Genomic DNA, 14521 nt, shown 5'->3' on the forward strand with positions numbered 1-14521 from the left:
AGTGTATGTTGCAAAGATCTTAGCACTGCTCAGCTTGAAGCTGCCCATCACTGATGCTTTTCTTCTGTCTGTAACAGTCCTTAGCACCTTGGTACCAGGTACGAGTGTTTTTTTGCTTGGTGGATTTCTTCCAACAAATGAATCACTTCACAAGTTTTCATCATTCTTCATTCTGTGTTGGTTTAGTGAGGAGATGACCAGAGTTGGTATCATTTCCTCTCGAGGTTTTGGGTAGAAATGAATCTTCCTTCCGATGCTGAAGTGGCTGAGAACCCACACTGGGATATGTAGGTCAGAAGCTGTTTGTGTGAAAGACCTCAGGCTATAAACACAAAATAATACTTTTCTTTTACTGCCTGTACAGCATGCTAGTCTTTGGATTTAATCCTAATGTCTCCTGTATTTGTTGTGTATGATTACAAAGAAACAGTCAGTATGGACAGACAGCACTCTTGGTGCCCATAAAGTAGGACCAAACCCAGGCATTTAATTTCCTGTTGGCTATATTTACGTGTGTACTACACATTTTGTGAGAAGAGCCATAAGGTAGGGATTTCTATCAAACTATATAATTTAAGATGACGTTATCTAAACTGACAGATTGCCTGAAACATTTTTAATTTGGAAAAAAGTAAATTATATTTTCATTGTCAAGTCTGTTACACGTGTAACTAATAAAGACCAACAAGTTGATCCAAGAATTTACAATTTAAATAGCTGAGATTAATCTTAAGAAGATTTATGAGAAAGCTGATTTGGAATGTTATATTATATAAATTAATAGTGACAAATTTTTGTGGGTAGTACACTTAGGAAATGCCTACAAAATAAACTAGAAGGTCATAATATTCAGTTTTAAGCAATATAATTTGAACAAATTATTCTGTTATTTACTGGAAACCATATGTTCACATGTCACAACCTATTGAAGCACTTATATTTTAGTCTATAGCACTTGGCATCTAGTTTCTTAAAGGAACTCATAAGGTCAAGGTTAAAGAGTAACACTGTGATATCAGTCCTCTGTAGTAAATAAGTAAATAGTTTCAATTATAAACAATACAATTTGTAGACAGACCTAACTAGGAATTTTTGTATTATTTTTCCTGGCTAAGATGCTGTTAAAAAAATGTGCATGACTGAAAATTGAGGAAAAGACCCCAGTAAATTGTATTTTCTAGTTTATGTAATAAAAACAGCTATCTAGCACTCAGGTACTTGAAATCTTAGCCTTTTGAGTTGCAGGTGCTCAGTATTTCTGATAATAAGTTCAGTTTAATTTGCCATAAAATAATCATAACTTTTCATTAATAAATAAGTGTGACATTTTACAGAGTACCCTATACAAATACAATTTGTGCCTGAAACAGCCTGCTACAGAGGGAGTGCTGAACTTGTTTGGAGGAAAAATTGTTTAATCCTCAATTTTGTAGATATTGTCCCTTAGAAAGCCAAAGAAGTTAGAACAATCCAATAGAATGTCAACATTTATAAGCCATTGCACTTTGACTGTTGCATAATAATAACCTGAAACTGGATTTAGTACAGGGCTCCTATTGCCTAACACCGACAGTACACTGAGGGCAACACTGAGTTTGGAGGGTGTGAGTTCCAAGCAGCCTCTAAGTTACTTGATAATACATTATTCTCTATGATTATGATATTTCAATAATGTTGAGGGACCTTGCAAATATTTGAAGGAGGTTGTACATTTATAGTTAAACAAGTTTTACAGAATATCTTACTTTCTACCTGCTAAAAAAATCCCCACAGATTGAAGAGAAAATTAATATTTAAGATATTTGCATGCATTTTTCATGCATACCTAAAGGATTTAATTTATAAAATGTCCCATTTTCAAAAGATTTTAGCACTGGAATTATGTATTGTCTTAATTAATTTAGCTCAGGATCAGTAACCATTTATGGTGTCAGCCTAGGTGTACGTTAAACACAGTTTGAAATCCAGTTAAAGGTACTGAAATTAAGTAATACCTTAACTATGTAGCTCAGCATAGTTACTGAGTTTCGATTACTGTTGAAAACTCATTTTAGAAGGGCAAGTTTACGTGAGCAGATGTGAGTTGTGCATGATGGGCAACCTTGTCCTTTCACCAAGGAAACAAGATGAGCAATGGTCACAGAGATGTGGCCCTCAGCTGGCCTGAGGCACCTGGACTGGAGGAGCCTGCAGGATCTGTGCATCTCTGCATCAGTAGCACAACTTCTGCTGACCACACCAGATCCAGCTCAGGTGAGATCTCACTCACCCACACTGCATGAACATCTTTTAATTAACATGAGCAGCTTCACTTAGAGATTAGAAAATATCTTTCTGCTTCCTCCCAGCAAGCAGTGATTCATTCAACTTTTAGGTCCAAAGGTCTTCAACAAATAAATAAAAGCAAGATGACTTTTATTAGGGAAGTACTTTATTTAGACAAAAAAATAATTAAAAAAGTCACAAGATGAACATTTACATAAATAATAGAAATGTAGAAAACATTTCCCTGTGTTTATAAATATGAAAATTGTGCTTTCTAAGAAATTTTATTAACAGCTTAGGTTTTTGTTGAATCCAAACTAGGCTTGTTTCCTTACAACCATATGGAAGCTCTTGAGTTAGCTCACAGCTGAAAAATGTAGTTTTCCATGGGACATATTGTATGCTGAGTGATTGAATCTAGAAGAAATAAAATCCAGGATTATTTCAGATAAAATGCACAAGAAACAGATTATAAAGAAATAATGTACTTCAGCTCAGTTGTTATGAAACAGTTTGGTGGAGCTGAGAATGCACAGAGGGAAAATAAATGCAAACAGTCAAATGATAATACCACAAGCACTTACTTGCGGGAGCGGCAAAGAAAATGCGTGCAACCAATATGGTTGATAAACGGACTTCTGGTTTATTGCGCAGCAACTTTCGCTTATATAGTGCTTCCGTGACCACACCCCAGCCACCAACATAACTTTTTATTGGACACCCGGTGTGTTTACCTGTAGCACAGCGAATCCCTGGTGCAGGTAGCACCGGAGTATGGGCCGATCTAATTGGCCTCCCAAACATGGGGTTGGGCATAGCAAAGGGGTCGTACCTCCTACCTCTTCGAGAATATTCAGGAATATTCTCCAACATTCTCCAAACCTCTCTAACATTCCCCAACACTTACTATTTACTTAAGTTTAAAAAAGGTGCTGCATTATCTACCTATATGCTTTTTATTGTAGTCAGCCTTGAGAGAGTTAATTGTCAGCCAGTATTAATGGCACAAAAGCAGCCACAAACCAAGTGGATTGAAACAGGGAAGTGTCAAAGATTAGACAAAACCTCAGATCTGATTTGATTTATTTGATTAAGATAGCACTTTATATGTGATAATGTTCATACTATCGGGTAAAAAACTGTTGCTGAGAAAGGTGCTGAGCTTCAAAAGCCTGTATCCTTCCTTTAAAATAGCATATAGAAATAATTACTTTTTCAGAGTTTGGTTAATTCATAATATAAAATCCATTTTGCCTCATGAGTCAGACCTAACAATTAGGAAAGGCAGCATCAGGCTGCAAAGAGAACTAAGAAATTTTTTATAGGGCACATAGAATTCAGAGCCCTTTTTCATTAGCAGCCTGACAGGCAATTCCTTCATCCCACTGATGGGCAGGGCAAGGCCTGTCCAGCTGCAGGTAGCTTGTGAGATGGTGGAGCTGGGGAGAAGCAGAATTCCATGAGACCTGTGGAACAGTGGGATGTGCCACGTGAGTTGAATGCCACTTTAGATCATTACCTTTGTTCATCTGGAATTTATGACTGCAGTACTACTGTGTGAAACCTTTATGTTTAATTTAACACATAATATTTGTAGACTTGCACAAATCTCTGTTTTCCTCACCTGGTCACTTTTCTGGGGCCACACTTGCTCTTTAAGTCTTCTCTGAAGCCAGAGAAAGGCACAATGAACAATAATTTATTACTCTTAACACCACTCTCTCAAATCTTCCTAATTTGATCTTACTCTTTAAGAAAGTGTCAAATAACATTTCCATTTGAGGAGTACTTTTTCCTTATGCCTGACTTTTCCTTTCTTTAGCTGTATTTTGTCAGGTTTTATGTCACTATGATCTGACAGCATTAACAGTCAAGAGATTAGGAGTTGCTTGTCTAGTGCCATATAACAGAAATTATTGTAATAAATGTATTGCTAAAGTCTGAGGAAGGCACTATCTAGAAGAGTTTAACATAGTGTATGATGAAAATCTGGTTTTTTTTTTCTTCTAGTATGCAAAAAAGTTCTGTTTTGGAAAGTACCCTTGTCTTATCTGAGAGAGATTGTCAGAATGGAAACTGAATCCTACAAGGCTTATCAAAAGCCTTTTGAGGGTGAGGATATTGCAAATTTTACATCTGATTCCCTGCAAACAGATAAACATTAGAACTGCAGTGCCCATGATGGCAAATCTATGGACTAACTTTTAGAAACTTAACAGCAGATTTTAAAAAGAAACTTTTTGCAAGTGAAATACAGATTGCAGAAAAATTGTTTTTCAGGTGCATGATATATGATTCAAGACAGAATATCAGAGGGTGCCAATTACCATATTTCAGTAGTGTGATGGCAATTTGTACCAGTTAAAAATCTTTCTTACTAGATCTGAAATTGAAATACATGCCATTTTAAAATGCAGTTTTCATATTGGTGTTCCTCCATAATTTAGTTTCTCTAAATGAGACAATCATACAAAAGATAAATTTGAAAAATCTTTGGATAAAATTTATTCTTGGTAGCATTACAAGGGGGTGAGTACCAGGTCAATCATAAAACAGGCTTAGTTGTAGGAGAAAGTCCTCACCATGGAGACAATCTTCCTGAAAACCTAAGTCTAGTAGCCTGTTCCATTTTCTTCCCTCTATAACCTCAGTTTAGCAAATATTTACAGTCAATTTTTAAATACATATTCCACAATATTTTATGAGTTGAAATTTAGTGCCTTACCTAATATCCATTTTTCTGATAAGCATTTTATTTCATCGTACTTCTTTCCTGGTTTTTTTCCTATGCAGATTTTTGCCTGCCGTAAGGCTTTACATATTTTTCCTCCTGAGAGCTGTATAAGTTCAGTTAGCTTTTTGCAGGGTGGCTGACTGGCAGGAGATACAAACATCACAGGCTGGTTTGAAAAGAGATTCTGCTGGTATTTTCCTGTTGAGAGTTGACGCTCAAGCCTGCAGATCTGTATTTGAGGAAACAAAGAAATTAATAACCAATGTGTTGAATTTCCACTCAAAGTAAAACTTATCCTTGTCTTCCATATTTCAGATAAAAAAAGATTATAGTGTATGAATATGACTGTTATTTTTTCAGACATATTGGAAACTCCTGGGTAAACTTTACAAAGAATTTGCTGTATTTTCTTGCTTTAGTTGTTTTGATAAAAAAATCTATATACCCATATACAATATACTTGACTAATATAATTCCAAAAGCACACTTGAGAGTATTTAGTTATAGGTCACACAGCTTACCTATGTAACTTCTTAAAGCACTTAACACTACTATTTTTCACCATAATATTACATGGATTACATGCATAATGTTGCATTTGTAACACTGGCCATCATACAGAAATATCAAAGGATATTCTAAATAATTACAGTCTAGTAAAAGTCAAATACAAACTGTGAAAGCCTGTACAATCACTTTGTACTGGGGAGATTGTCAGACATATCTAGTTCAGAGTTTAAGCTGCTCTGGGATGTTGCTTCCCCTTTTGTGCTCCACATGGACCAACTACATTTTCTCTCCGATGTATGAAGTGACACAAATGGAAAAAACCTGAAAGCAAACTTCTTCATGCAAACTCTTTTGGCTCGACAAAAAAATAAAAGAGTCCCTGTGAATGCTGTGCATCCTCTAGCACTTGATCATTATAACAAAAACCTACTTGATCTCTCTGAGGCAAATTTTCTTTTCTATTGATCCAAGGCAGGGCAGTGGTTCAGCAATTCAAGCCATCTCCTTCAGGTATAAAGTGCATAAAAGCAGTGCATACAAAAATTGTAGACACCAAAGTATGCAATATAAATTTCTAATACTAAATTAATAAAAAAAACCCCAAGCTTGTATTTCTTCCAGCAACGTTGCCATTGACCTGCCAAATTAATGTATGCAGCATGTTGGATTTTGTATCTCTTGTCAAAGTCTGGAAAATTTATAATGAGCTAGGAACTAATAGTAAGATGAGAACAAAACCAAATGTTCCATATTATGTGATGCTTGGAATTTTTCATAAAGATGATCAACATGAGCACATTATGCAGAGAAAAAGCCTCCCTGTATGTATCTGGTTTATATAAGTGGCTGAATGGGAAACTGTAGTCAGTGGCGTAGCCAGGACAGTGGAAGACACTACTTACTCAGTAGATTCCTTCCTTCAGTTCTGGCATAAACCTGCTGTGAAACCATAGGCACTTGAGATTTTAAGGAAATGATACATATATTTGGCAAATGTGCAGCCAGAGTAAGAGTCCTCACCTAGGCTACAGGGGTTTATAAAACCAAATAGTTCCATGGCATATTCACACATCCCCAGATAAAAGTCAGAGTGAATTACCTGATTGATTCAGCTAGGTCAGACTGAGTAATCTGAGCAGTTAGCTCAATGAAGCCCCAGAGAAGCATGAAGCCCATGCTAACGTGAGACATAATGGCTCAGTGGCTCTGTGCCACTCTCCTCTGTGCTGTTCTTGGACAAGTCAATCCTAATTTGAATTCTAAGATCTGCTCTTTCAAGAAATAATTCATTTTTTATGTGTGACTGTTAATTCTTTGGCTGCTCTTTGCAGCTTTCTCACCTCTTTGGCTGAGAATAAAATTGATTCTTCATGTTCTGAATTCAGTAAGTTATAAAGACAGTGACTGCTCGGGATGAAGGAGGCCAAAGACTCCAACGGAGCCAAAGGAGCTGTATTCAAGAAACTTTTTTATTTTTCTGTGGACTGGTTTTGGACTCAGTAGAGAACTGCCTACCTCCATCTGAGCACAATGCTTCTCTAATGAAAATCTGTCTGCTGGGCATCTTGAAATGAAAATCAGGATAACACATATATATTAACACAGTTAAAATAGATGGTACCAGATTTGGAGTTTTCTAGGAGTACCAGTTGCTGATGGGCATTTTGAGGCTTAGAGGCCATGAGCAGTGTCTTAAAATGGGACAAGAACATAAACCACTTTGCCATCTCTAATGTACAGAGTAGTGTCATTATTTTAGAATTACTAGGACTGCAATAAGTGATTTTAATGAATTAAAAAACTGCAATAGGGAAACCACAAAAGTGCTTGTGATAAGCAAGGTAAACAAATTTAAAAATGCACTATAGTGAAAAATGTCAGTCTCTTCACATCGACCACAGGACAGCCTCATGACAGATGCAATGAGACCTTAGTTACCTGACACAGAGCTCTCTGGAATTGTTTATTGGAACAAATAAATTCAAACAATATTAGAAAGCCAATTACCAAGAGACTTCATTGCTCTTGTGTTCTTGTGACTTCATGTGCTCTTGTGTAGGACTTGTGTTAGGTAGAAGGCACAAAACATAAGTTGTTACAGTCTGCTATTTCTCATATTTTAGGGACTATGATTTAAAAGGGCTAATTTTATTCCCCCTTCCTCATCCATTTTCCCTGAGATAATTTATTTGCTGCCACTGTAATGAAAAGTTGATCATATGATACATCTTCCTACAGAAAGAACCACTGAATTGAATTAATATTAAAAGCAAATGTGTACACATCTAACCATCAAATCAGGAAATCCAAATTCTGACCTCCTTCCTTTCCTGGTGTTAAATAATAGCATGTTTTATTCTATCTGTTTAGTACATATTAAAGGAACCCAGGAAAGGTAAATGCTGACATGCTACAGGGAAGATTTTCTTAAACAGCCTTTAAAATTCCAGCTGTGTGTGTTACCAGTGCATTTGGGCAGAGGACAGGGGAAGTACAGAGTACATCTTGGTGGCACCACCAAAGGAAAGCTTCAGCATGGAACATCTTCTTACATTTCCTTTCTCTGGATCAGCACCACTGCCATGGCTTTCCCAACAGGCTGTGCTTGGATGTGCTCAAGCACACTGGGCCCATCTCAGAGGTAAGGAAAAAAATCACAGCGTTTACATTCAGAGCTCTGGGAGCATTCTGAAAGGTTAACTCTGGTTTCTGGCCAACTAATCTGAAAGAAAATCCACTGGTCAGATGATACAAAGGCATCCTAGCTGACTGGGCAGGGTCTGGCAGTGGGATGAGAGGGCACAACCTAACTCTTACCCCTGAATTGACTCAGCTGCCTTTGCAACATCAAAGCCTTCGCGGCACTCCAGGGTGCTCCCAGCCCTTTGAAACCACACACATTTCACGTAAGCTTTCACAAATAAATAAATAATCCCTCAGCACACACCAAGCCTGGGAAAATACCAGACCCCAAAAGTGAGCATTTCCACAAATTGTGTATGTGTCTGTCAGTAGTTACAGTTACGAGTGTGCCAGTCCCTACTATAGCAAGCAGCATCAATCTTCCTTTCCAATTATATTCCTTAGCAGATGGACAGAAAAATTAAATGTAAAAATATTTATTTACTCTTTGGTAAGATCCTAAGTGCTAAGCTCATCCTTTCACTAGCAGGATGAACAGTAGGAAGATGTCTCTTATATGTATGCATTTTTCATGAATATACCATTAATTTAGATGTTTGCTCAAACCTAAGTTTTGAAAGGAAAAAAAAGTATCACTCTTGACAGAAGTAAAATTTATCAGGAATGTATGATAAAGAAATTGAGCCTTTCTTCTTATTAAAAAACCCCAACCAAACATTTCACCAATGGTTGTCCCTCCTGTGACTGATTTCTAATCCCCACAAGCAAAAGTGCATATATCATAAAACCCCCCAAATTCTGTAGCTTTGCCTATTTTATGAAAATAGCTCCTGCTGGGTGGGCTAAGGAAACAAAGAGAAAAACCCATAAAAGTCCAAGTATATGATCTTTTAATGAGGCTCAGGAGACAGTAATCAAGTCCCACAAAGGTATTATCTCTGAGTGGATATCTGAATTCATGCAATAGAAAATTTAAGAAAATAATTCTTCTGGATGTACTTGGAAAATTTTCAGCACAGAAACTGCTAATGTCCTATATACAAGACACAATTTTCACTCTACGTCCAGAAAACAGCACATGAAGATATTTCCAGCCTAAAATGCTTTTATAATAATAATTCACAAAGACTAAATGGAGAATATGGTTAAGACCTATTAATTATAGAGTCATAGAAGGACTTAGGTTGGAAGTGACCTTAGAGATCATCTACTCCAACCTCCCTGACACCTCTCAACTAGACTAAGATGCTCAAAGCCTCATCCAGCTGAGCCTTGAAAACCTCCAGGGAGGGGGCATTATTTTTAATTTTATTATTACTTATTATTAATTTCCACTTTTACCAGAGGCAAATCTACAGAAGCAAACTTAATTATTTTATCATTACTATTTTGATCATTTAATACAGGATTGGAAACCTTACTGACACCTAACTGAAAAGGCCATTTTTAATGAAGTAGTTACTGAATTTAAAGAAAGCTGCAATTACAATGTACTGTCCAAGTAATGTTCACTGTAATTCTGTACAAACAAATCTTGTAGAGTCAAAATTACAGAGCTGTTAGGAACCATTAGCCTTGCATGGCTACACGTGCTTTCAGACAGCCCATCAATTTAGTACAAATTTAAAAGAAAAACATATATGTGAAACCTCCATGTGCATGTAATGATCAAGGGCTCACACACATCCACCCAAGTGGAGCATGAGCCTGCTTCTGATAAAGAGGAACATATTGCAATATGCAGGCTTCTGGAAGTACAGTTATCCTGCAGTGAGGAATTTGCAGAATCTGCAGGACCCTACAGGGATCGAGGAAGTTTGTGTTAACAATGCAGGACTCCTTCAGAACAAAGAAGAAATACCCTTTTTTTCCATCTGGTTTAATAGGACAATAGAAGCAACCAACCAAACAGCAACTCTATTTTTGTAGAAGCAATATGTAACATATATTTTCTACTTACATTAAAAGCTTTTAATTTTAGTCTGATTTCTTATTATTTAGCTTAGCAGTCTGCTGTATTTTTTAACACATTAAGAACACTAAAATTGAAATAGTATTCACTAAAAGCTTTAAAAATTACACTGAACTGCTATACTAGGTAAATGATTTGGTGCTCTCCAGTACAAAAGAGCACATTAGGAGCTGCAAACAACTTCATTCAGCAAGCTGTTTCACAACGAAATAGATTCTCAGCTTTGAAGAATCTTATTGATGTGAATGGAACATCACACAGATGCAGGAGCCAGAATTTTATTCCACTTTTTGGTATGAAATGCATTTGTTATTTCTAGTGATGTTTTTCATTCTTGGAACAAAACTCAACTTGCAACGTTCATATAAATTATTTACAAGTCCTACAAATTTCTGAACATTTACTGAAACGGTGCTTTTTCATTGGTTATCAATAACATTTGGCTAAAAATAGAAGCTCCCTTTCTGTCAAATTAGTGAAGCATAATGCTTCAGACAAACAGAAGTGGGGAGGTACTTTTTGAACACTTGATAAGGCTACACCAGCACCCCAGCTGATGCACACAAATGGAGATTATGTACATGCAAATTTGCTACATTCAGTAGAAGCTGAATGGTGCCCTGAGCTGGGAGCCAGAGGGAGCCAGAGTGGAAAATTGGGTCCAGAAAAAAAAACAACAGACCTTCAATGTCTGGTCTTGAAATATAAAAAGGAAAGTAAAAGAAGGAGAAATGGCACACAGTCAAGACTGCGTTATCTGGAAAATTCTTCAAAACACAGTTTTTTCTCCTCCTCTGTGTAGTCCTTCATGTAAGTGTTTCCTGGCCAAGATGAGGGTGAAGGGAAGAACACTATAATCCAGACAATTTAGCTGATATTGTTTCTTTCCACTGCACATTGGCAGACAACCTTTCTTCTCTCAAATCCCATAGACTGATAAGAAAAGTTAATTTCACCAATTCATCCTCTGAAAGACTGAGTCCCGGTGGGAATACTGTATGAAAATGTTTGGCAAATAAATCTACTGTTTGGCGGATATTCAAAATTATACTGGAAGATGTTTGAACCATTTTTTCCGGCACAGCAAATTTTTGCAGGAAAAAGATAACACATTCACTTATTTTTAGTTTAATTTCCTTGTTTTCCTGAGGTAGAATTATTTTTAAACACTATGTAAAATCAACATTATCAACTATAGATTAATAAAAAACAAATTAGGGAAATACAAAATACAACAAGCTTTTTCCCTGTTGATCATAAGTATTACTGCTAAATCATGGAGCTGTATTTCCAATAAATATCACTTTAAAATGCTCTGCAAAAACTGTAAGATGTGGTCACTCTACTATAACTATTTATTTATAACTTCAAAATATATTCTGAATTAAATACATTGCCTATTGTTTCCATACAAGTTAAGTAGTTTTGAAAATTAAAAAATTCTTACATAACAGATTAGTGAATGAAGGAAGGACTTTTCAGGATTAGAACTTTAAACCTTGCTTCACAAGCACCTCAAGAACTTGACCATGCTTATTTTTATCTTATTTCAAGAGATTTAAACTCAAGTGACTATCAGGCAGTGATAAGTCTGCAAACTGCTATTGCAAATTTATGTCAAAATTCTGCAAATAATTACCAATTATAGCTTTAATTACCAATTATAGGTGTTCTCCTCCTCACCCAATGCATCTCCTCACTGTGCAATGCATCACTCCAAAGTGGTGTATGAGCATGGCACACAGGACTCTGAGCCCTGCATCCCTGGGATACCACAAGAGTTCCATGTAGTACATGTGACAAGCCCCCAAGAATCTCAGTATAATTCAGAATCAGAAATTTTCCATCTTCATACACAATCTAGCTCAATGCTTCTCTTCTCTGCAGCTAGAAAGCTTTTCCTAATAATATAACCTAGATTGCCTCTGCTACATATTGAGCCCTTTACTTCTTGTCCTAGTGCCAAGGGACATGGAGAACAATTTATTCTCTTCCTATTTGCAAGAACCTTTTAAATATTTGAAGACTGTTATCATGTCTCCCCTTAGTCTTCTCTTCTCTAGACTAAACAAACACAGTTTTTCCAGTCTTTACTCATGGGTCATATTTTGTAGACCTCTGATTTTGTTGTTCTCTCCTGGATTCTCTCCAATGGATCCACATCTTTCCTGAGGTGCCCAAAGCCAGACAAAAGTACTCCAGCTCCAGGCACCACCACTGCTCTGCACACTGCAAACAATTCCTGTTTTACATATGCGTTCCTGTTAACACATCTGAGTGTGCCCACTTCTTTTCTCAGAGGATGACACAGGTGAAACTCAGTTGATCTTTTGGTAGAATATTGCTATTAGTCTCTTGTGTTTCTGCAGGTGATTATTTCTCCATACTCAGAACTTGTCCTTACTGAACTCCATCATACCTATTTATGATCTTCCATGGTTACTTTAATTCCAACCTGTTGTGGTTTAACCTCAGAGAGCAGTGAAGCATCACACAGCCCCTTGCTACCCCCTGCTCCCAGTGGGATGTGGGGGAGAATCAGAAAGGTTACAAAGAGAAAAAACTCCTCGGTTGAGATGAAGACAATTTAGTAACTAAAAAAGTGACAGAGTCAATCTAGAGTTTTACTACTTTAAGTCAATCTAGAGTTCTACTACTTTAAGTCACGATTAATCATATTTTCCAGCCTGATAGCTTAGTAAGATTCTAGACAACAAATGCAGTGTACAGATGGATAGTTGTACATTTTATGCCAATGATTCCTATGTGTGCTGGAGTGGTGGCTTCTTTATCTGTGTAACAAAGAGCTGATTTGAGTAGCTATGAATCCCCTGTGCAGCAGATGTAAGTGAGCCATGCTGAAGCCACCATTTTGTATCTGGCACTATTAGTTTTTTAATACAAGCAAGCTCATATGAATCAAAACCACAAAGGAAGTAAAGTAAAATCAGGAAGTCCTTTCCCTTAACTTAGCTGACATGTTGGACACAGTTGAACCAACTTACAAACCAAGAAAATTTTAGCCTCCAAATAATTTGCTTTATACGACCGCCCATGACTTTAAAAGGTATATAATATGTACATGGACTTGTTTTTCTTCATGGCTTATAAAAGTCCATTCTAGCTGTGTATATCCTTAAAAGACCTTTGGCAAAAAAAGATATTTAGATTTTTACTGGTTTAGTTCAAGCTGGGAGTGCATTTTTTAAACTAATCTCTTGGTCATTCCTGTTGAGTGTGCTTTTGGTTCTCACTGAGGAGCAGCCAACAGAGACAAAGACTCTTCTCCTTTTGGATGAAATACAGTCAGGAGTTTTGCTCAGTCCAGGGGAGCAGACTGGAACAAGCCCTGGAGCATGAGCTGTGCATGAAGTGCTCTCAGCACGAGCTCACACACTCTGCAGGTCCCCAACATTTATCTGCATTCCTGGCTTAGAGATGCTCACACAAGTGAACATGAAGTCACTCTTCTGGCAGATGTAATGGGGTAGTGATATAGCTATGGGATGCTTCTTGCAAACTGAATTTGTACCTGCACAAAAAATAATGACCTCAATTAAATTGTCTTTTTTTTTTTTTTTTTTTTTTTCATGATAGCAGTTGCAACTTGCCCTTATCGTTATCTCATAGTTCATTCTCACATGGCAACAGGAAGGAGGAACATTAGTTGCATCTTGGCATTTAACCTCTCATATTGCAACCATTTACCCATATTTTATATATAGTATCCTCTACTTACTGAACTCTCCCAGCCCACATAAGGCAAATTATTTGTTGATTTTTTAAAAACAGACTAATACCTATTGCATGAGACCAGGACATAATCTATGAATAGGTCATTAATTTCAGCAGAATAGCTTGAGGAATGAGGAATTAATGAAATAAATACTAATGTTTAATCGTATGGGAGTATGCACATCTGCATCTACACAGACTGAAAGAATAGATTTCCAGCTCAGCATATTTCACCAGAGAAAGGCTGTACTGAAACAGGAATTCCACGAGCTAATAATGTACTGCAGTTCATGGAAAACAAAATGATATTCCCTATGGTTAAATACTACGTATAATGAAGATACAAGGCATGGAAGCCTAGTATTTGCATAAAGCAAATGAAAAATTTTAAGCCCATTTCAATGACCTTAGACATTTCAGATATTGAATCATTTTGTACCGTACAACTTTGTTTTTTAATCAACGTAGGATATTGTGTGGCGAGCTTCAAGAATGGCATTTATTTTGTTGTCTTAGGGGCTTGGGGAATCCTTCCACTTGCCTTTAACAGTAAATGATAAATCCAGTGCTGTCAACAGATTTGCTATACCTGGCAAAGTGCAGATGAATAATGATCTGAGAAATAAAAGAGTTTTCTATTCCAGTAATAACATAGAGAGTGA

At 36.7% G+C, this 14521-nt stretch overlaps 1 protein-coding gene across 1 annotated transcript in view; it reads right to left on the reverse strand.

The window, feature by feature from the left end:
- Positions 1–2409: 2409 nt before the first annotated feature.
- The window catches only part of MCPH1 (microcephalin 1), a 120219-nt gene continuing 108107 nt past the window's right edge, over positions 2410–14521 (reverse strand). Inside the window, exons 13-14 of the mRNA XM_071741766.1 lie at positions 4991–5228; positions 2410–2682 (exon numbers count right to left, since the gene is read on the reverse strand). Of these exons, the coding sequence (XP_071597867.1) occupies positions 2627–2682; positions 4991–5228 (294 nt within the window). The 3' untranslated portion in view covers positions 2410–2626. The remainder of the gene's footprint in view (positions 2683–4990; positions 5229–14521) is intronic.

The sequence above is a fragment of the Heliangelus exortis genome, chromosome 3 (assembly GCF_036169615.1).
Source record: "Heliangelus exortis chromosome 3, bHelExo1.hap1, whole genome shotgun sequence".
In the NCBI taxonomy this organism is placed as follows: Eukaryota; Metazoa; Chordata; class Aves; order Apodiformes; family Trochilidae; genus Heliangelus; species Heliangelus exortis.